Genomic DNA, 21,816 nt, shown 5'->3' with positions numbered 1-21,816 from the left:
AAACTGGGACACCGCGCAAGACTCCACCTGCTGCCTCGCGATTGGCCGGTGGGGATGTTGAGGTTTAGCAGCGGCTGACCAATCAGGGAGCAGAGTGGAAAGTTGGTTATGAGGCTTGAGTTTGACCTACTTCTGGTCCGTGTGACTGACTTTCCTCTGCCTCCACCCCTGACGGTGTCTCTGTGCCCGCTGAAGTTCTCCCACAGACCATTAATGATTATTGTGTATTTATGCACTGATCTGCTTCCATGTTTCCGAATGTCTGTGTGTGTCCGGATCATTTTAGACTGAGGTTTGAAAAATCCGTGAAAAAGAGAATGGGATCTGGTTCGGGTTAAAGCATTTGTTATCTGTTGGATCCGACCTGATTGTTTTTATGCTGTTATTTAATTCCTTTACGTTGTTTAAAGAAGTATAGTCTGAGTATTACGTTGGTTGTGTGTAGCTGTAGATGTAGACGAATGCGGTTTAGGTAATATACAACCTTTTTTATTCATTTAGCTGTTTATTATTTTCTGTGTAGTTACTGTTCCATTGAAATTATTTTTTCTTTTTAATTTCATTCCGTCGAGACATTTTATTATGAAACAGTGGGTCCCTGGACACACGGAAGTAAAGGGCCCCTGACTTTATTTTCTTCTTCACCGATTTTTCATCTAAAACTGTGTAAGATCACAATGAGATTCAGTTTATAACAAACAGAGAAACACTAAATCTTCGCAGTGGAAAAGCTGGAAGTGGGTGATGTTTTGAGTTTTCACTCCAAAATTGACTGAAATAACAATGACCATCCGTGGACCCCCCCGGTTGAAAGAGACGGTCTGTGTCCCTCTGTGGCCCTTTAGAGGAGCTCTGTGATTTTCAAACAAGCATCTCTGTACTAGAGCTCAAACTCTTCAGAGACAAAAGAACCAAAGATGAGGCCGGCAGGATCCTTATGAGCGTATAGTTTTATATATATAATGTCTTTACAACATAAAACACACATTAAAATACATACACCAGAACATCTCTTTTCCTTTAGATGCGTTTTATACTCCACAGTGTTTCAAACCTGTCGTACACACAGTTTGAGCCCCACACACTTTTATAGTCATAATATTTGCACAGGCATATATTCATATTAACAAAAAATATAGATGTAGAATATCTTTGTATATCTTTGTGTCCTACACAGTTCTCCAAACAGTTCCAGTATAACTGGACGTTTGTACTTGAGTGTTTAGTTTTTGTACAGAAGGTTTGCTGCATAATGTTTGTCAGAGAGGCGACTGGTTGAGGCTTCGGTCTGCACGCTGCAGCTCGCTCTTATGTCTGATTTTCCGCTTTTGACTTCGTCCCTCCACCGTCTCATTGGTCAGCGAGGCTGTCCGTCACCGCTGCTCCCTCGTACCGGAGGGTGGACCCGGACCGATGTTTGTCCTTGCCTGCGTCGTTTTCCGACAAAATGTCCGGTCAACGTGGAGCTTGGAAGCTGTGGATGTCCCCTTTCTACTGGAAGAGTCTGACATCTAGTGTAAACCCTGCCGTGTTCTGTTTTACTCAGAGGCAAAGCCTGGTCACACCAGCGTTTAAAATGGCAGAACTTTACACTGAAATCAGCTCATTTTAAAGGAGTCACCTCAGTTCGTGAGGACACGAGGGCAAAGAAAACCCTGTAAAGGCTGCGGGGCTGATCCCAAATGTGGGGTCAATTTATAATATATATGAACGGGTTTTAATGTGTTTTCTGCTCGGATGCAGGGGTTTCAGGTGGTAAAAACAGTTAGGAGAGGTACTGTGATCTCATGGGCCCAATTTTAAACTGACTTTTAAGTCAGTGGGTTTTCAACGCAGGTTGAAAATCAGCATATGAATGGACAGAGGGGAGAGTAGCTGTGTCAGGAGTATGAGAACCACGAGAACCATGAGAACCACGATGAGACTTAGTAATACCGAAAAAATGTACTGGATTTTATCACTCCTGTCATTATACTTTGTCTTTCTCTGATTTCGGGTACAAGCGTGCCCTAGGCTTTGGGACTCCAGTGTTGCTATGGAGACAGTGAGTTAGCTGTGAGCTACAACTTGATCCCTGGGTTTTTAGCCTGTATCGGTTCACATTCAGTCGATCTGTCCCATCACAAGCTGCTGAGTCAGCCCGGACCCCGGCTGCAGATGTTTCAGACAGACATCGCTTTCAGCGATGAGGTCCATTAGCCTGGCTTAGCACAAAGACTGGAGACAGGAAGAAAAGCTCGCCAGTGTTACGGCACTCGGGAGTCACAGGTCCTGCTAAAATGATAACGGCGGTTATAATATGCTTGTTTACTCGTCGGCTTGTGTAGTTATGAATTTGTTTATTTCTTTCCGGGACGGTTTGGGGAACGTCCACTTGCGTTACTTATGTTTCTTGGGGTTTTTTTTACCCTCTGTAACTACCTCCGTACCTGCTTGTGGGGTCATAATAGAATAAAGTGAAAGAGAAGGTGAAGCTATGCTAGCAGTTTCCCTCTGCCTCCAGTCCTTCTGCTCAACTAGGCTAAACACTTCGTACTCGATCCACAGAGATTGAATTAATAATAATCATTTTGGCGTAAAAGGTCAAAAAACAGGTTTCTTAAAATGCCGGACTGCTCCTTTACCGTGTCCAGTCTGGAGGATTCTGGTAGCCAAGAAGCCGCCCGGTAAGCTAGAGACTTTTATTTTGGCGGTGAGCTGCGTGCTAAACGGTTCTGTTGATGACATCATCACCATGTCTTAATGATGTTGTGGCGAGGACATCATCATCGGCACGCTGGGATGATGACGTAATGGGATGATCGCAGCGAGAGAGAGCTCCGCACGATCGTGTTTATCGTCACTGGCGACCACAGGCAGTGATCCTGATCCGAGTCTGAACAGAGGGACCGGTGACGCCACTGACGACGTCATCAGGCGTCGATGCGGAAGGAAAGCAGCTTTTCAGAGTGCATGTTGTTGAGCGTTCGCAGGTCGGGCAGCTTCAGCAGCAGTTTGGTGAAGCGCGGCGAGTCCAGGTTGTGGTGGTTGTTGCCGGAGGCGACGTCCGACTTGCCGACCAACGAGCGCAGAGCTCGGATTAGGTTCTCCTGCAGCTGCTCCACTGATGCCACGTTCTCGATACCGGAGCGGTCTAAGAGAGAGGGAGGAGGAAGAAAACATGAGGAACCCTGTCCAGGACGCGACGTCCCTACGTTTCTGTTACTTCAGAAACGTAGGGACTTCTCGTCTCGTGGCGGTGTACCTCAGGGCTCGATTCTGGGCCCTGTTCTTTTCTCTAGAGCCCGACCAAAAATCCCCCCCGGCTGTTACATCGACTGATATTAGCTCATTGCAGGCATGAATACATCGGGGTACATGTCAGCTAATTAATGACAACAAATTTAAGAAATTGCTTTTGCAGCATAAAATGTCCTGCCTTGTACATTTCTTGGTCATAACTGTTTAAAAAAAAGAAAAGTATGATTGGTCAACATGTCGTTATCTCTTTTTTAAAACATTAGCATCTGCCTCACGAACCCTGTATTGGCTGGGCTGCAGTCGAAGTGCTGGGAACACTTCAGATGTGGACTGGGATCAGTACTTGAGTCGTGACTGATGACTTTTCACAAGTCCCAAGAACACAGGTACAGAGAATAACGCAGACTGAGAGAGGCTCTCGTGAGAGAGCGTCTGGTCCACGACTCACCCCTTGATCACCCCTGCATCACATCCCTCCATCATCCTTCCGTCCTCACCTGCAGACACCAGCACCACGGCGGTGAACAGTCCCAGTTCCTCAGCGTTCAGCTCCAGTGCGGCCAGTTTGTGGCTGAAGTCGAACATGGCTCCCAGCAGCTCGCTCATCCCCATCGCCTGCAGCTCCTCCAGGCTGTAGGTGGCGCCAGAGAGAAACGTCACCGTCTGTTCCCTCACGTTGAACAACGACGCAAAGCGCACCATCAGCACCTGCAGGGAAAGAAGAAAAACACGTGGAAGCCAGTCAGCTGCAGTTCCTCTGATGGCCACCGGTTGCTGCCTGTATTTCTTCTTTTTACTTTAAGGGTTTTTTTTCTTTTTTTGCTTAGTTTTATTTGTTATTTGTATTGCATGGATACATTTTTCACCGTTAAACTGCAATAATAATAACAGAGAAATATTAAATTATACTATCATTATAAAATTAAAAGATCCCATCGACATCAGACACATCAAAAGTATATTTTCTTTCAACAAGTCAATTAAACAAAAACTGATGTTGGTAATTGTTGTTTTGGAATATTTGTGATTCTTTTTAATTTATTTTTGTGGTTATTCATTTTCAACAATTGTTTCTGTTTTCATTGTAAGTTTCTATTCAATGTTTATCTTTTTATATTTAGAGTCATTTCACCCACATTCTTATCTCTATATTTGGCTTATGGTGCGTTTTCTTGTTTTACTGTGCAATTTTAAATCATTGTTTGTTCTCATTGTTCTTGTCTTAGTGTCGACCCCAGGAAGATGGCGACCACTTTGTGGAGGCTGATGGGAATAATCCAAGTAAAGAATAATGATAAAATGATCAAAAACAATACATAAATAAAAAGAAAATAGTAATAAGTGAACTTCAAAAACACTTGTTCCGGGGACACAATAAGTTTGCGTACGTCCACTCTTTTTGTTTTTTGTTACTCTTGATGGTGCTATATGTACGTTTTTTCAAAACCTCATTTGGCGGCAGAGAAAACGAACAAATAGCACCTTTAAAAAAAACTCCAGTAGTTCAGATTAAATTCACAAGAAACTAAGTTCTGGAAAGATTTGGAAAACTTTGCCTAATAGAATTGAAACGGGCCCAATTAGTAAATTAACAATGGAGGAAAACAGAGCGTCTGGTTCTATTGAAAATCAAGTTATTAATGTCAGTGTAAAACACGGGTCAGGTGTTGGTATCACCACAGAGGCGTCGTACCTCGAAGGTGCCGGCCTTCAGCAGGGTGACCTGGTCGTTCTGGGACAGAGCGCTGAATCCTGGGATATGTTTGGCGAACTCCACCACCTCTCTGACGGCGGGGGTGAAGGACAGAGAGAAGTCCTCCCAGATCTCCTGGGGGGTCTTTGAAGGATCAGTGTCAGGCTGCATGTTCATTGGACAGGCCTGCAGAGAGAGTAGAGTTCCGTCAACCAATCAGGTGACAGGTCGCTTCATCCCTCCCCTGAACAGTGATCATCCAAGCAGAGCTCAGCGACAGTGTCAGGGCTTGCGTTGCTCCACAGGTTGAAGGCCTGACCAGTGAAACGATGTGTGGACTGAGACGAAGTGAGAGCAGCGTTGGAAGAAGAGTAAAAATACTCTGCATTTAAAATATAGCAATAAATTCTTTGATCGGTTCTTCTTAGCACTACTCGCGCCGCCGCGACAGTCTTTCCTGGACAGTTTCTGCCTGAGTGATCATGACGCTGACTCCTCTCTCCTCCTCATCATTTTACTATGTGTAAGCTCCGCCTCCTGTCCTGTGGGTGTGCGTTGTGCCGTTACAGTCGTCCGCGGGCGCAGGTAGCGCCCCGTGTCCATGTTGTTGTTGTTGGTGGTTGGTGGTGTGGTGTTGAGGTAACCGTTAATGGCGTGGTTGGGCCCCGGTTTGGGCCCCTCCTCTCCCTGTTGTGGGTGTGTGGGTGTGCTGCTGCTCTGCTGCTGCTGTGGTGGTGTGGGGGGGATTAGCAGCGTGTCGTGGAACAGGAGGAGGGTGCGCGTGCGCTGGGCGATGGGCGAGATAGTCCAGTCCGGGCCGCGGCGGGGGGGGGAGAGGAGACGGAGGGGCTCTGACAAGGGGGAGGAGGAAGAGGAAGAGGAGCGGGCGAGGAAGAGGAGGCTGGGGCAGGAGGGGAAGGCGAGGAGGGGGCAAGCAGCAGGGCTGAGGGCTGGGGCTGGGGGGCGATGGTCACCCTCGGGCAGGGAGAGGAGGATGAAGAAGAAGAAGATGATGACGACGACGACGACGAAGAAAAGGAGGAGGAGGAGGAGGAGAGGCTGGCGAGCTGGAAGTCGTTCTGCAGCTGGTTGTTGACCATGTTGTTCATGGCGCTCTGCATCTCAGCCAGCATCCTCTGTTTCTCACGCTTCGGGATCCGACCGAAACGAACCGCTGTGGACGGAGGAGCGGCAGGAGCAGGACGTGTTAAAGACAGACGTACATTATAACATTACATACATACACTCAGCAAGCACTTTATTAGAGGGACACCTGCACCTGCCTATGCATGAAATCATCCAATCAGCCAGTCGTATGGCAGCAGGGCATAAAATCCTGCAGATCCAGGTCAGGAGCTTCAGTTAACGTTCACCTCAAACATCAGAATGAGGAGACTTGTGACCTCAGTGACTTTGAGTTGTTGAATCTGTTTGAAACAACAGTGACGCCAGTGAGTGGGACTGATCTGGACTGTGGTCTGAATCTGGGCCAGGAACATCTCTGTTTCTGTGGCTTTGAAACCAGTGGGATTGGATCTGGCCTCAGAATCGCAGAACATTTGCATGAAGTTAAACTTAAGTTCTTACACTTGATGTGTAAGTACGGGTCAAATTAAAATGTTGACCTGCTGCTGGATGAAAAGTCGGAGGATTGCAGTTCATCCTGAGGGGAACCAGATTTCATCACACTCCATCCTGTGGTTTTTAAGATGTGACTGACTGGTTTTAACATCCATAGAACAGTGCAGCTAGTGCTGCTAAAATAAAGTTCGACAACAGATTCGACTCGTGGTTCATTTATCAGCTTGTTTTAATTTGGTGCTGATGGATTTAGCTCAGTTGACAGGGAATACACATGCTAAAATTTTACCCCTTTTCTGAGAACTTTTAGGACTTCTCATTGGCGTTGGCTTAAAGATGAGGGTTTGACTGAAGCAAAGGTGTCTCTACCTGTTCAGTTCGTGAACCTCAGCTGCTGTTGCTATGGAGAGGGTCTAATCAGGCAAAGAGACTGAAGACACCTCTGTGGTTCTTGTGTATTTCTGTAGCTACGTGCTAATGCTATCAGGCTGACAGGCAGGTGTACAGGTGAACAGACAGACAGGTGAGTGCTGACCGTCTCGGCTCATGCCCACTGACAGGCACTTCTTGAAGCGACACTGTTGGCAGCGGTTCCTGTTGATCCTTACGATGGTGCAGCTCTCGTTTTTCAGACACTTCTTGTACTGGATGTTTTGCTGGATGCTGCGACGGAAGAAACCCTGCAGGACACAGAGACCACAGGTACGAGTTCAACCAAAAATCTGCTCCTGGATCAGGATTATTCCAGCAGTGGTTGACGTGAATCATTTTCTGACTCCTGTGCCGTGACCTGTCTTATTCTGTCTTGTTTCATTTCAGCATATTCAGGTCTGGAAGGCTGAATCTGAGGCAAAATGACTGAAGACAAATGTTATGTTAAATGATTCTGTAGGTCTGGTATCTCACCTTGCAGCCCTCGCAGGCGTGAACCCCGTAATGGAAACCTGAGGCCACGTCGCCACAGACTTTACACAGCAACACCATCCCATTCAGCTCTGAAACACAGTGTCGAAAGCTGTGCTGTTAAAATAAAACCAATGCCAATGTAGTCAGACTGGTTTTGAGAGAATCTGGGAAGCTTGGATTCATTAACGACAGCTAGACGGGTCCAGGACGCGATTAATCTAGCTTAGCACAAAGACCAGAAGCAGCCTAGCTCTGTCAAAAAAAATCCACAGGCTGGTTGACTTACATGTAAATCGTGTAAACATCTAACATTAGATGAAACTCTGCATCCGAACAGACCAATTTGATGCGTGGAGTTCCCCAAGGCTGAGTCCTTGGGCCTCATTTATTCAACATGTAAGAGTTTCCGTTAGGCCAAATTATCGAAAACCGGTTCTCAACTGGAACCGGTTCTCGATTACAAATTGTCCGGACCATTGGAATCGTATGCCTCCAAGTTTATCAGTTCCTCCTATTAATGCCGCCATGTTTTTCGGACAGTTGCGCGTTACAGAACAATGACTTCAAACTCAAGCGTCTACGCTGCTGGAGACTTGCAACTAGAAGGAGTCACGGCAGAGAGGAAGAGACGGTCCACCACATGGCTTCATTTCACGAAGAAAGAGGATGATGGTGCAGCAATATCCCATACAAAGGCTCTACTTTGGTGGCCCGCCCAGGTAGATTAAGACCTGCCCAGGTAGATAAATCACTCGGTTTCAACTTAGAATGCCTTATTTCACTCTTTTCAAACTAACTAATTCTTGGCCACACACCTGCCTGAGTTGCAGCGCTGAAGTAACTGAGTGGGGACTAGAGGCCTCTCTGTGTGCAGCCACCTAGCTAGCGTCTACTGATAGCCTGCGTTTGAGGCGTTTAGGGAACACTGCATCTGTTGTTATAACAACATTAGCGCCACGCAAGAAGGACTAGCAGATTTTTTCTTTGACTAAGAAAACCTAAATGAAAACGAACGCGTGCCTTTTTTCCACTCTGTTGCTAAACTGTGACTCAGAGATAATAAAACAGTTGCGCTGATGCTGAAAAAACTGTGGAAGCTCACTTCTTTTCCACACAGAAAACTGATCAGGAATCATTAAGAGAATCGATAAAGAATCGGACCGATAAGCAGAATCGATAATGGCACTGGTACCAATAAAATCTGATCAGTTCCCATCCCTATTTGCCTGGGGAGTTTGATGGGACTCAGAGCTGCAGTTTGTTTGATAGTTAGACTGTTGTTAGTGCTAAAAATTGAATTTCCTGTTGAACTCATTCCTTTAATCCTCTTTAAATAATTTCTAATTTGTGCTACTGTCACGATACAACAGACTGTACATACAGGTTGGTAGTTTCTTTGTGTATTTATTTTAAAAATAATACACATGTAGCATCAACACAATTAGCACAATAAGTAAAGAAAAACACTCATCAGCTTTATGCAGCCAACAGCTTCATAATTTAAAAGGATAATGAAGCATAAACTGTTTGTGTGCCCCGCACAGCCTGCACCTAAAAAGGTGGACAACACCTAGTACTCGAAAACCAGAAAGACTCAGGAGGTTGATATGCTTGTAGACCTACGCAAAGTCACACTTGAACTTCCCACCACTTAGCTGAGTAATAACTGTCTGTGGTGAAGGAAGTCTGGGTGTCAGTGATAATCTCAACTCTGAGTCTTTGGAAACCGGAAACCAGGTCGAGATCCTGGTGTAATCATGAACCCAGAGCTAATCTTAAGAATCAGGATTAAATAAACTACCAAGTTTTTATACTGTGACTTTTCTGTGACTCCGACATCCAAAGGATCACAAACACACTGGGTTCTTACTGGTCAGACTGGCCACCGACTTGTTGGGCGACGCCCTCAGAGATCCTCCGTCGTCTCGGCCTCGAGGTGAACCTCCTGCTGAGGAGGAGCCGTCCTCTCCTGAAGAGCCTGAACTGGAGCTGCTGCTGCTGCTGAGGAAGGAGGGAGTTAAAGAGGAGGAGGAGGAGGTGAAGCAGGTCTGGGAGTTGGAGTTCTCACTATACATGGAGACCGGACTGGTCCGGGTCGGAGAGCCTCCACATGAACCCACGTAGGAGATCACACCTCCTGCAGGAGAGAGGAGAAGGAGGTCAGTGACGACCTATACTGAGGTCACCTTTTTTATTCATTGAGTTACTTGCTCAGATAAAGTGTCTGTAAAATTCATTTCCCGACATGTGGGTCTCTGTCCTGTGACAAACAGGTGTTTCTGATACCGTTTACACTGTTTAATGACAAAGATGGTTTCACATGATCCTAAATATTTGTGGGTTTACATATTGACTGAGCCTAGATAGAGATTTGTTTTTCACTGGATAAGACAGAAAGAAAGAAAACAAACCGCCATCAAATCCTGATGCATCACATACGATGCAAACAAGAAAATCATTTGTGTAATTTAAAAATTCTGTAATATATTTTTTTATTCCTCTCAAAAGTTCCAATAAACACAGCGTCCAGCTGAGGCTGATGGGAAGGTCAGTAGTTTTGCAGGTATCTGGTCATAGATTAAAGTAGCAGTGAAAGGATTATTCGGTCGACAGAAAAATATCAATTCGTAATTTCTGACATTGTCTGATTCCAGCCACTCACATGAGAGAATCAGCTGCTTTTCTTTGTCAGATTTCACCGTTAACCGAATATTTACGAGACATTTCCAGATGTCATCTTCGGCTCTGCATGTTTTTGACGTTTCATACACAAAACAATCTATTTCTCAAAAAATAATCTGCAGTTTACTCAGTAATGAAAATAATTATTGGACAAACTAAAATGTTCATCTTCATGTATGTTTTTTCTCTTTGTGTAACGGCGTGAGCCACGTCAAAGACAAATTTCCAACACCTTGAGACTGACAAATTTTTTCTGATTCTGACCTGATGATGGCGCTACAGGTACAGGATGAGCAGAGTTATTCCAGTTCATCCTGAAGGAAACGCGAACGTGTGAACCAGATTTTATCTCAGGCCGTCCAACGGCTGCGGAGACGAGCTGAAAACTACCGGCTCATATTTTGACGTTTGACAGTAGAAAAAGTAAAAGAAGCAGTCGAACGCACTGACGAAGAGAAAACAGCAGCAGCAGCAGCTGGTCTGGGATCAGTCTGACAACCTCACGCTGCCAGGCATGAGAGCAGAGCCATCTGTGTGTGTGGCTGGAGGGAGGGGGGAGGAGGGGGGAGGTTTATTTGTGCAGAGGAAGCCTGGCTGCTTTCCTGTAACCGTGGTAACAGGTGGGGTGGCGTGAGGAGGGGGGAGGTTCCTGTAGTAAAAGTCGAAAACAAACAGACTTTCTAGGAATTTTAGGAACAGAGGGGGGGCGGGGTCTGAGAGCGAGCAGACTCCTCCCCTCACCCTCCCTCCCTTCCTACCACAGAACCACCCCCGTCCCACCCCCCCCTCCAAAACCTTTCCCACTGTACTCCAGTGAATAATATTAAAAACCACTAAAAATGAAACAAAGCAAAAAATATGAACAATAATATCAGAAGATCGGATTAAAAAACAAACAGATTTTATCAGAAGACTCGTATGTGTATGAAATCCATGGTGTTTTCCACGTTTGTTTCCAAGTCCTCTCTGATATTGGTAAGTACCATATAAATAAACTTTTTTATTATTGGTTATTGTTATAACCCTGAGGTTGGGTTCAATATGCAGACCAATAGATTTCTGTGACTGATTATTAATATTTCATGTAAAGTAATGGCAGAGAAAATAATACATATAATAATAGATAAAAGAATAGTATATTTCTAAATAAAATTTTACTTTTCTAATTACTTAATTTAATAGTTTGTATATAAAAAACACTTCTAAATATATAATGCCCCCCACCACCCACCACTCCTCAAACTGATCAAACTGGTTTTACTGGAAAGACTGAGGTGTGAACGTGTGGAGCTGTGTCAGCGTGAACAGGGTTTTCAAAACAGGACAAAATGTACTATTTTACTTTCTCATCCACCCCACAGATGGATGATGGATGATGGATGGATGATGGTTTGATGGATGGATGGATGGGTGATGGATGGATGGATGATGGATGGATGGATGAATGATGGATGATGGATGGATGATGGTTTGATGGATGGATGGATGATCGATGGATGGATGATGGATGATGGATGGATGGATAGTTTGATGGATGGATGGATGGATTGATGGATGGATTGATGGATGATGGATTGATGGATGGATGATGGTTTGATGGATGGATGGATGGGTGATGGATGGATGGATGATGGATGGATGGATGATGGATGATGGATGGATGATGGTTTGATGGATGGATGGATGAATGATGGATGGATGGATGATAGACAGATGGATGATGGATGGATGGATGAATGATGGATGGATGAATGATAGACAGATGGATGATGGATGATGGATGGATGATGGTTTGATGGATGGATGGATGATGGATGGATGGATGAATGATGGATGGATGATAGACAGATGGATGATCGATGGATGGATGAATGATGGATGGATGGATGATAGACAGATGAATGATGGATGATGGATGGATGATGGTTTGATGGATGGATGGATGATCGATGGATGGATGGATGATGGATGGATGGATGAATGATGGATGATGGATGGATGATGGTTTGATGGATGGATGGATGATCGATGGATGGATGAATGATGGATGGATGGATGATAGACAGATGGATGATGGATGGATGATGGGTGGATGGATGGCTGGATGGATGATGGATTGATGTCTGGATGATGGATGGATGGGTGATGGATGGATGATGGTTTGATGGGTGGATGGATGGATGGATGGGTGATGGATGGATGGATGAATGATGGATTGATGATGGATGGATGGATGAATGATGGATTGATGGATGGATGGATGGATGGATGGATGGCAGATGGGAGGTGTTGGCTCCACGTGAGGTTGAGACGCTGAGCAGTGGATGAAAACCAGAACGTTTCTGCTCTCTACACACACAGATCACTGGTCAGGGTCTCATCACATCAGGGTCTGGGAGCAGGACTCAGACCGAGGCGAACCGTTCCTCAACTATCCCTCCATCCTGCACCTACACCCAGGCTGCAGCCTGTCCCAGCCTCTCTCCGTTTAAACTACTGATCTGAGTGCAGTCTTCTTTCATCCTGCAGCGGCAGCAGCGACTCCGCCGTCACGTGTCAGAGCTGCACGTGACGCCTCGTGTGTGACACCAGAGTGACACTGAGTCTGGTGTCACACATTCAGAGACATGCCGCTGCTTCAATTATAGCTCAGGCACAGTAAACAAACACACACACACACACACACACACACACACACACACCTAATCGTCCCAGCCACGTTGGGATCATCATCATCATCATCATTATTATCATTATTATTATTATTATTATTATGGTTGTTGTCTTTCATCAGTGACGTCGACATGAGACCGACGTGGATCTTCTGATCTCGCCCTCAGACACAAAGCAAATACCCGTATTTTCCAGAACGTTAAAACTGGTCCTTGAATGTAACTTCGGGCCTCGAGTTTGTCTCCCAAACCATTCTGACTGAAGTTTATTCAAGTCAGAACAAAAACAGGAGAAATCTGGAGAGCAACACAGAACTGATACAGCTGCAGACTTAATATGGTAGAACCATTTATTAAAAAAACAGAACTGTGGATCAGTGTGTGAAACTCAAACTAGTCCAGATGTAGAGAGAACAGCCCAGTAAATGTGACGCGTTGATGGTGAGAGCTGTTTTTATGACACTGTGGAGTGAAGACGTTTCCGTTCTGTTGTGTGAATCAAGACTCCGTTGCATCAGCGTGTCCTGTTTAAATCTGATGTTGTGGTTAAAAACATGTCTGAGTGTTTCTGTTCAGTTATAACTCAGTCATAAATAATGGTAAACCATTCATAAGGCCTCAGGTCTGCAGTTTTAAATGCACACACAGACGCCGTGCCATTAAAACTGAGCCAGCTCCACTCAGAGATGTAAACGCTCCAGAAAGGCTAGTAAGTGGCCCTGAAGGTCGATACTACAGCAATATCACAGAAATATTATAGGGGGAAATAAGGGAGACCATTAGATTAAAAGATACTCTACATGCAGTATGAGGTGACTTTATGAGCTTATGTGGTCTGAAGTCTTCGCTGTTGTTGGAACACTGCAGTTAGACCACTGATCAGTTTCGGATCCCGCTGATAACTCTGAGTCTTAGCTCCATTATCGAATCGCCGTCGGTCCATCGGGGTCAAAAAGAAGTAACGTCACTCCAGTGCTGTGGACGACGGTTTAATTCAGAGGTACCTCCAGTTTTCTGCCACTTTACACTTGTCCTCCTCCGCAGAGGGAGATGCCGGACGTTTTACTGCGCTACGCTTCTACGTGTCTCCGACAGCTTTAAAAGGAAAAGGCCGCACACATGAAATATGATTGGTTTCTTAAATATGACGCAGTGCTATAGGTTTAACTGACTGACAGTGAATAACGTAGCGAAAAGCCACATTTAAAAAAAAAAAACACTGCATGGGTGTTAATACATCAGTGACAATAATCCAATGAACCAAATTAACCAAAAAGACTCAGGTTACCGTCCTGGTTTAAAGCAACAACAAACAGAAAATGTTCCCATTTAAGAGGCTTAAACAAGAGAAAGTTTGGATCTTTGTTTTACACAGTTGTGAATGAAGAGTTTCATGTTCACTTGAAAATGTTGTGCATCTCGTTTACACTGAGTCTTCAGACTCTTACAACAGGACAATAAAGAGTGAAAAGTGAAAATGTCCATAGAGTCTGAATCTATTTTAGGTGTAAATCTAAACAGAGCACGTGTGTCTTCAATGAACAGTTTGTTTCAACCTGCTGCTGTTTCAGCTCTGCCCCCCCCCCCTTCCCGCTCCCTCGTGCAGACTCGGGGGGAGGCTCGTGTGTCCTCTGTAGTCACGCCCCTGAGCCACGTGCCTCCTCCACACAGCCGGCTCCACAACGAGACCGGCCCGAGACCTGCTGCCTACACCGACGCCCCCCCCCCACACTCTCACGTTCATGCCATTCATTACCAACACACACACACACACACACACACACACAGATACGCTTGTGCAGACCTACGTTCATGTAACAGACTGAGGCTTCACAGTCGTTCTATTGGGTTTTGAGGGAGACGGACTGTGAGTAAAATACAGGATCAGACTTCATCATTAAATCTATGATAAAGTTCATGTCACAGAAAAAAGAAAAAAGACTCCCATTAAATTATCTCCCATTAATGAGGCCGTTAATTAAAAGGACCCCAGTTTTCTGCCATTTAAAATAACAATTATAATGATCCTGTTTAACAGCCGGCCGCTTATCTGGTAGGAAACCCCCCCCCCCCAAAAAAACAAACAAAACAAACCAAAAAAAAACAGGAGAGGCTGTGGCTCACAGTCTGCATCGGGATCAGGATCAGGATCAGGATCAGGATCGGGGACACATTGTACTGAAGGACTAGAAACAAACCAGAAACAACTCTGTGTCCTCACAGTTTCTCCTCTAAGCTTTTCTTTTTGACCTGGTCAGCTTCCTTCCACACTGACTGTCCTGGATCCAGATTAGAGACGTGTGAGGGGGGTAGTCCAGGTCCTGGTCCCCGCAGAATCAGCCTGCTTCATGTTTGTCGTGTTCAGTGTTGGAGACCGACAGTTTAAACTCTCCTGCTCCAACTGTGTCAGAAAACATAGTCAAAGCTACAAAACACCTGTGAAATTTAAAAACTGTAGGACAAAAGTCAACTACGACTCCCAAGGTGCATTGCACTAACAAACAGCCAATCACTGAGCTTCAGGGTAACAGTCAGCTGAAGTTTCCAGTTTACAGGATTAAGTATTTCAAATTCACTGACTGTATCCTTCTCCATAGCAACACCAGCGCAGACTCGTGGGTATTGTAGTGTTTAGAGACCAACGGAGGTCAGAACATAAACCTTAAGTAGAGTTACATTATCCAGGAGAGTTTGTGATCCTTGAAGAAGAACGACGCCTGGAACCAGCAGCTCCTCAAAGTTTACAGTAAAGTACGGCCTATAAATCCAGTATGGATCCACATTTAAGGAGTCAGTTGACGGACATGCGGTCTCTGAAGACCCCTCACAAACAGCACCAACACAGTCCGTCTACTTTAATCCAGAGCTAGGCCACATTCCCTCTGTTGAAAACCAGTGCAGCCCAATGTGAACAATTAAAACAACCGGAGAGAGACTCAAAGTGTCCACAAAGAGACGCAGGACGTCTGCAAAGAGGCTCAAAACCACCAAACCACCACACAGACACAAACCAGTTTACAAAAGCGGACTCCGCTTTCTTTAATCCAGAACTAGGCCACGTTCAGACCGACTTCAGCTCCGTGTCACGTGACAAGGTCCTGCAGGATTTGATCTAATCCTGTGCCGCCACGCCAGAAAAAGAAAAACGGATCAGTATCAGATATGAAACACTTTACATCCGATTACTTGAGATCAGACTGGAATTAATCTGATATTATAATAAGATGAATGTAGGCAAACATATATATGTGTTGTCTGAACATAATTAGCATTAAATATCCATTTATTCAACATGACAAATATGTATTTCACATGTGATTTAACATGCTTTTAGATGACTTATTACAGGTATGTTCAACATGAATTACAGCTGTGACAGCTCCTAGGCTTATTGTATTTTAGTTTACTTCTATTTTGTTTTTTTCTTTTTGAATCCTGCTCATCGGCTCGTCTTATTATCTCGCCTCGTGTTTCTTTTATATCTTTTCTTAAAGCAACATTATGCCGCTGTTCGACCTGACAGCTGCGACTTCATTTTGAAAATGGCGCCTCTTTCGCTCCCACTCCGCGCCCCCGACGCCTGTTCCTGCACCGTGACCTCCCGTGGGAAGTGCGTCACACACCACCGGCTAGAAGAAGCTAGCTCTGCATTCTCAGTGCGGACGTCGTGGCAGAGGCGAAGACACCGGCTCCTAGCATCTAGATTTTGGCACACAGCCGCTGTGGGTCCAGATCGCATCGGCTGAATGCCGACTAGACGTGAGGGGGACAGCGTGATCGCTGAGCTGAGACGACGATTTCCTGTTTGTTGCCTTAGCGACTGATTGTTTCCTGTACAGGAGCCGTTAGCTTGCAGGGCTACGCTGCTTCCAGCACCTTAACCGCTCGGGCCGGAAGCCCAACGGCATTTGAGGCGCCAGCGTTCCGTGATCACCCCTGTGGCTGCAGAGGGCGCTGCCCAGTGTTGCCTCAGTGCCTTTCAGCCCCACGTCCAGCACCCGCTTCCTGCTCATGTGGCCCACAGGGTCGGTGAAGCATCATGTTCAAGCTTCAGTCCACTTAGCAAATATTTGGAGATGAAATGACCTGCTTATCTCTGATTTGTTTTCTAACACTGAGCTGAAGGGAAAATGGCCATTAAACGCTCCTGTTTAACTCATCGACATATGAATCCCGTCCGAAGCAGTTCGGAACAGGTGAACCCTCACAACCAGTCCAGGTTCTGGGACGTTTGTCGAAGGTTTGATCCCAGTGACGCTGGCAGCAGGACGAAGCGTGTCTTATTATTAAAGGAACAGTCCACCGGAATTTATATAACATACGATCCGTGTTTGCTGCGGTATATGTGGCGTACTACTGGAGGAAGAGGAGGAGAATTATGCAATGAGCTCAGTCTGACCAGCAGCCAATCGCAGCCGGCGGAGCCCAGTGAAAACAAAGCGCACATGGCTCGGTTTGCCGGTCCATGTGAACCGCCGACGGCCGCTGGGGCGCGCTCGCGCACGCGCACGCGCACACGCGCACACACAACCAGGCTGATCCACCTGACACCGAGCGACCGACCGAGCGACCGCTGTCATCGTGACCCAGTTCCCCGAAACACAACACGAATCACGGTGACGGTCCCCGTGATGACCCGCCTCAGACACGCGGACGTGCGCCCGGGTGAGTCGGTGTGAAACCGGCAGCTGGACCCGGGTTTTTAACCCCCTGCCTGACTTGAATACTCCTGCCGGTCCCCACAGCCGCCTGCACGTCGGGTCTTCACGCTTTTACTCGAGGTAAACGCCACCGGGATCAGCGTGAACCTGCAGGATCCAGAAACCGCCACGACACCGCGCGGACATCACAGACAATCAGGACACGCACGGGCGGAACGGAGCGGTGCACGCGCCGCAACAAAAACACAGAGTGAAACTCAACTGAACAGGAACCGCGAAACTAATGAAGCAGACCGAGCCCAGACCTCCGCCCAGGCCGCTGCCGAACAGCAGACACCAGACCTCGGAGGGAAAACGTCAAATTCTTACGAAACAATCAAAGCTAACGGGTTCTTCCCAAATAGGTTCCGGAGTTTCTGTGTGATCCTGCTGACAAACATGCAGACAGATAAACAGACAGACAGATAAACAGGCAGACAGATAAACAGGCAGACAGACAGGCAGGCAGACAGACAGATAAACAGGCAGACAGATAAACAGGCAGACAGACAGGCAGGCAGACAGATAAACAGACAGGCAGGCAGATAAACAGACAGGCAGGCAGACCAACTCCTTGGCGAAGGTTCATTAAAGCTCTTTCCGCACTAGCGGAGCGGCTTAAGACGCCGCATCGCGCGTCAAAACTCAGCTCATTAAAGGCCTGTTCATTGACTTCACTTCCCCCAGAGCCCGCTGCCGTTTGGCGCCCAAACACAGAGGCAGAGCAGGGACGCGCTGAGACGCGGACTGGTCTTGTCTTAGGTCTTATTCTGGCCCAGGTTCACCTGCATCCGACACGCTGCCCTTTGACGCGCGGCGCTCCGCTCACACCTGCAGCCCGACTCTCTTCGCGCAAGATCCGCCGTAAAAATCGGACGTTTTTTGCAACAACACAAAGCACAAAGCGTCTGGAGTGAAGTTGTCAGACTGACACTGAAGTCTCCGACAGTCCTCAAACTCACACTGACAGTTCGGCACTTTGCAAACTCAGATTAAACACACGCACGCGGCGCGCGCGCCATCATCATCATCATCTTGCTTTGATTCTGGGGGAGGAAGGGTGAGGAGGGTGCGTGGGGGAGCGACGCTCACCTGTGCCGCCGCCGCCGCCGCCGCTTGTGTCCATGGCGGTCGTCGTCATCCCGAGCTCCGACAGAGTCACTCACGTCAGCGTCTTTTAAAAAATCCCGGAGATTTGGCGCCGCTCCGCCCGCGTCACCAACAGCATCGGTAAAACAGGAGGAAAACACGCCGCCGAAGAAGAACCAGAACCAGAACCGGAACCAGAAGAAGAAGAAGAAGAAGAAGAACCAGAAGAAGAAGAAGAAGAACCAGAACCAGAACCAGAACCAGAACCGGAACCAGAAGAAGAAGAAGTGTCTCCACCGGGACTCTACTCCATTGCTCTACTTTTCTACTGACTGACTGGAAGAAGTGACGTCCGTGTGCCGCACGAGGAGCCTGTCATCTGCTGCACGCGCTTCGCTCTCTCGCTCTGTATTTTTTCAAACAGGGCGCGCGCCCTGCCGGACGGCGGCGATGACGTGAGCGTGCGGAGGCCGCCGTGCCCGCACGCGGCAGAAAACGGGACCATGTGACCGCGGGGAGCGCCTCGTGCCCCAGTGACACACTTTCCCGCCCCTCCTCTTCTTCCTCGGTGTAGTAGGTGCTTGTTTAAATCCCCGAGCACGTGGAGCCGCCCGCTGCTCCCAGACAGAGTGAGGCATTGTGGGAAGTGCAGGCGGACAGACGGTCGTGTAGTTCCAACAGAGAGGAGTTTACCGTGAATCCACGCTTAACCCTTTAATGTCCACGGTGGACTTTAGTCATTTCTAAGCCGGAGGCGAAGCGTCTGCAAAAATGGCAAAGACGGGTAAAACTTCAAGAACAGAAGTCTTTGAAATTGTTTACATTTTATAGTGTTAAACGTCCGGGGTAGTATTTGTGTCGCCGAAACTTCCCTAGCGTCGTTTGGCTAATTAAAGCTTAATAGCAGTTTATCATCACACCATTTGCGGTTTCGTTTTTGCTGAAACCTTGAGAAAAGACGAGCGTAACCGAAGACAACGGAGTCCGCGTCAAACGTCCCGACGTCCAGCCGAGGCCTCGTCTTTAACAACCTCTGTGCCTGTGGAGGAACTCAACGGATCCCCCTGAGGGGGACCCAGGCCCAGACTCCAGGACTGAGCAGCGTTCAACCGGAGGTCTCTTTAAAATTACGGGATGTGTGAAGACCCCTTTGTTTCTTTTTTCTTTAAAACCGGAGGCCTTGGAAAGGATGTAAACACCTTGAACACATTATTAAGGGAGGAAGCAAAACTGTGAACAGGAGGTAAACATACACTGATACACTGATATTTCATAATAAATTGGAAATAAAGCCTTACAAATACATCACCTTTAGATAGTATACAGCACAGTGGTGTCGTGACTTTGTAAGAATTGAAATGTGCATAATTTACCTGCTTCATCTCTTTTTCACAATTCTATGCTGCCGTGCAAACACGCTGAGTGTCATGATATCAGCCGCTGTCCTCGCACGAAACCTGGACCGGTCAGTGAATCTGGGCGTCAAGAGGTTAAGCATCGGAAACACGTGGCCAAAAGTATGCGGACAGCCATGTCCAGGTCAAAACATCCAAGAGACACGTCTGAGTCACCATAACGGCTTTAACTCGGACTTGTCTTGTGGGTATGTTGACTTGGACTGGACTTGGACCGTGACCTGCGAGACAGAGATCAGTCCGAGTCAAAAGGCCGTACTACTGCAGCCGTACCAAGATGCCGAGACAAGTGTAGACATCCGCAACACTCGGTACAGTTCGAGTCAAAACACCCAAGATACTGAAATCAGCCAGGATCCGCGATGCAGAGTCAAGTCCAGCCCGAGTCCAACGCCTGCAAAACCAGGACAAGTCCAAGATAATAGAGAACCTATCCTGAGACCGGCCTGAGGACCAAGACTAGACCCGAATCAGGTCTGATGGAAACGCCCCTGTGCACAAAGTGATGAGGAAGTGTTTGAGTGTCTGCATACTTTTGGCCATGTAGAATATCTCTTTAGACTGAAGCCTGGTTCTGGTCAAGGTTCCTACCTGTCAGGGGGACGTTTTTCTTGTCGCTGTCGCCAAGCTCTTGCTCACGGGGGAATGTCGGGTCTCTGTAAACATAACTATTAACTACTAGTCCTGGTCTCGACCTGCTCTACATGGAAAGTGCCCTGAGATGACCTCTGCCGTGATCCGGTTGCTATATGAATAAAACCGACTTGACCGTTACAGACAGACCTCAGATCAGTTCACGGCAGCTGTTTAACAGTTTTACCATTTGTTAGAAAAATGAGGTGTTGAGCCGATGATTCATCTCTGCGGTGACTAAACATTTCTCTGTAAACCCTCTGAAGTCCAGACGCCACAGACCTGCCCGGGATCCTCTCCAGACGGGACCTGACGGGAGTTCAGCTCCAGCTTCGGTCTGCCGCAGGTTTCCCTGGTGGAACAGGCTGCTGGCGCCTCCTGCTGCTCGGCTGCACTACAACACTTTTTTTCCATCAGATATTAGACGGTAAACTCCCGGGGCTGAACTTGGAGTATCTCAGTCGGAGCTATTCATCAAACCAAACGTGAATCGCCTGCTGCAGCAGGTAAAAGCAGATTTGACTGGATGTGAAACCGGGTTCATGTGGAGAGTTGGCTCAGCAAAGATTAGTTTAACAATTTCACAACATGTAGACGGTGTTGGACGTCAGATAAAATCTAGTGGACACATCAATATTTCTTTTTCTTTCACGGCAACTCACTAAATGCATTTACTCGACTACTCGTACTTTACTTGAGTGTCTCCATTTCCTGTTTCTACTTCTACTCCATCACATCTCAGAGGCAGACGCTGCACTTTTTTACTGCGATACATTTATGGGATAACTGTGGTTACTCTGCAGATTCAGATCAATAATACAAAATACAGTCAATAAATAAATGACGATATATTATTATAGGTCACTGATCCCGGGGGAAATTCACAGAATACCCAGCAGCTGTTAAAATCAGCTCCACCTTCACCAGCCGCAAAATTAGAGTGATGAACACAGGAATGCATCGATAATTAGAATTTAACAATATAATATACACGATTTTGCATAGTTAGTACTTTTACTTTTGGTACTTTAAGTACATTCTGATGCTGATTTCTTACTTAAGGGACCAGAGCCCTTCCTCCACCACTGGTTTCCATGTGGATGCATCTGAAATCATCATCTAGAGATTTAATAGACGTAATAAAAAGCAGTTATTTCCAGAGGTTTGGCCGCCTCTGGTCAAACGACTTGTTTGAAGCGAAAACA

The 21,816-nt window shown here is 46.6% G+C and overlaps 1 protein-coding gene across 1 annotated transcript; it reads right to left on the bottom strand.

The window, feature by feature from the left end:
• Window positions 1-1,161: 1,161 nt before the first annotated feature.
• On the bottom strand, window positions 1,162-19,090 carry nr1d1 (nuclear receptor subfamily 1, group d, member 1). The gene is made up of 9 exons (XM_040117853.1): window positions 18,567-19,090; window positions 9,291-9,557; window positions 7,421-7,509; window positions 7,050-7,194; window positions 5,818-6,107; window positions 5,501-5,620; window positions 4,934-5,119; window positions 3,738-3,948; window positions 1,162-3,133 (listed from the first exon to the last, which is right to left on the bottom strand). Exons 1-9 carry the CDS (start codon window positions 18,613-18,615, stop codon window positions 2,913-2,915), a joined length of 1,578 nt encoding a protein of 525 aa, XP_039973787.1. The 5' UTR covers window positions 18,616-19,090; the 3' UTR covers window positions 1,162-2,912.
• Window positions 19,091-21,816: the final 2,726 nt, after the last annotated feature.

This window comes from Xiphias gladius, chromosome 3 (assembly GCF_016859285.1).
Source record: "Xiphias gladius isolate SHS-SW01 ecotype Sanya breed wild chromosome 3, ASM1685928v1, whole genome shotgun sequence".
NCBI classification, from domain to species: domain Eukaryota; kingdom Metazoa; phylum Chordata; class Actinopteri; order Istiophoriformes; family Xiphiidae; genus Xiphias; species Xiphias gladius.
Note: the sequence above shows the minus strand (reverse complement) of the source record. Positions and strands in the feature narration are given on the sequence as shown.

Bases quoted from the DNA above. Each gene is read 5' to 3' on its own strand.
- nr1d1 (XM_040117853.1), bottom strand. From the start codon at position 18,615: ATGACGACGACCGCCATGGACACAAGCGGCGGCGGCGGCGGCGGCACA. The intron at 7,195-7,420 runs GTGAGATACCAG...TGTGTCCTGCAG, and splicing joins ACGCCTGCGAGGGCTGCAAG to GGTTTCTTCCGTCGCAGCAT. The intron at 3,134-3,737 runs GTGAGGACGGAA...CCTCTCTCTTAG, and splicing joins CGTGGTGCTGGTGTCTGCAG to ACCGCTCCGGTATCGAGAAC.